General features: G+C 36.5%; 1 protein-coding gene across 1 annotated transcript; it reads left to right on the forward strand.

Annotated features, from left to right (window-relative positions):
* The first annotated feature begins 30 nt into the window (after window positions 1-30).
* Window positions 31-1,059, forward strand: LOC105560447 (tigger transposable element-derived protein 2-like). The gene is made up of 2 exons (XM_012009577.1): window positions 31-193; window positions 251-1,059. Exon 2 carries the CDS (start codon window positions 257-259, stop codon window positions 965-967), a length of 711 nt encoding a protein of 236 aa, XP_011864967.1. The 5' UTR covers window positions 31-193; window positions 251-256; the 3' UTR covers window positions 968-1,059.
* The last annotated feature ends 359 nt before the right edge of the window (window positions 1,060-1,418 follow it).

Below are 1,418 nucleotides of genomic sequence, written 5' to 3' on the forward strand. Positions count from 1 at the left end.
TTTGTTTTAGGGATTTTCGCACAAACTAGACCAATACAAACAGGGTACATGTGTATGCACCTTAAGTGTCGATACGTGTGCGGATCATATCACATTTGTTTTGGGTAGCGTGGAATAAACATACTTTGTTTCGATTTCAGTCTACCTCAAAGTCTTCATGTTGTACACAGAGTTTTTCTGCGATTTCTAAATTGTAAGTTATTTCCTAAATAATTTTTATTATGAAATAATAATTTTGCAATCCTTACAGTTTAAAATGGCACCAAACAATGAGAAGAAGGTGAAGAGAAAACACGTGCAGTTAAGTGTGGTGCAGAAATTAGAGCTAGTCGAGAAGTTGGAACAAGGCATCTCAGCGAAGGATATTTGTAACATGTATGGCATTCACCCAGGGACTCTCTCGAATATCAAGAAATCAAAGCCCAAATTACAAAAGTTTGCTTTAACACACAATATTGATAGCTCTGAATTACATGCTTCTACAATAGGGAATAAAATACGCATGAATTTTGGGCCAAATAAAAATTTAGATAAAGCTCTGTATGAGTGGTATAGTCAACAAAGATCCAGTGGTATTAATGTACAACAGCACCAGTTGAGATCGGAACTTAATGCTCTTATAACACGTATGGGACTCAGTATCAAAGGTACTGTTATGTGGCTGTGCCGTTTTAAAAAGAGACATGGCATTATGGGTTCTTTGCGCGATGCATCCTGTAGTGAATCAGAATCAGAAAAGAAAAACAGTACCGAAGACAAAGTTATTCCAGAAGAACCTATAAAAGTTGAGAATTTGCCTTCTTCGTCATCTTCGCCTCCAACCACTTCTACATCTACCAAAAATTTCGGAGAATCTGTAAAAGTCGAGAATTTCTCTTCGGAACCATGTTTATCTCAAACAGATGTTTATCAGAATTACGTTTGGTCAGAATATGATATTAAATCTGAAGGTTCCCCTTCACCTTGAGATGATAAATCCTCAGATAACAACTAATGACTCGCTATCACTATAGTTACAGCAAAAGTGTCTCTCTTCAACTACTTTGTTAATGAACAAAGAATATACAGGGTGTCCTAAAACCACCGGAGGTCCTCTTAATGACAGATTCCTTAGAACATTTCCAGACGAAAATCCTAATACAAAAGTGTCGAGGCTATAATAGTTTTTAAATTAGAAGCGATTATTTTTCACAAATGATAGGGCTGAAATTTCGCGCGCTCAGGAACGGCGAAATGACAAGTGATATAAGTGCTCCTATGAATATCGTTCTTTTTATATCACTTGTCATTTCGCCGTTCCTGAGCGCGCGAAATTTCAGTCCTATCATTTGTGGAAAAAAATCGCTTCTAATTTAAAAACTATTATAGCCTCGACACTTTTGTATTAGGATTTTCGTCTGGAAATGTTCTAAGGAATC

Source organism: Vollenhovia emeryi, unplaced genomic scaffold (genome assembly GCF_000949405.1).
Source record: "Vollenhovia emeryi isolate VEMERY1.0 unplaced genomic scaffold, V.emery_V1.0 DF939230.1, whole genome shotgun sequence".
NCBI classification, from domain to species: Eukaryota; Metazoa; Arthropoda; class Insecta; order Hymenoptera; family Formicidae; genus Vollenhovia; species Vollenhovia emeryi.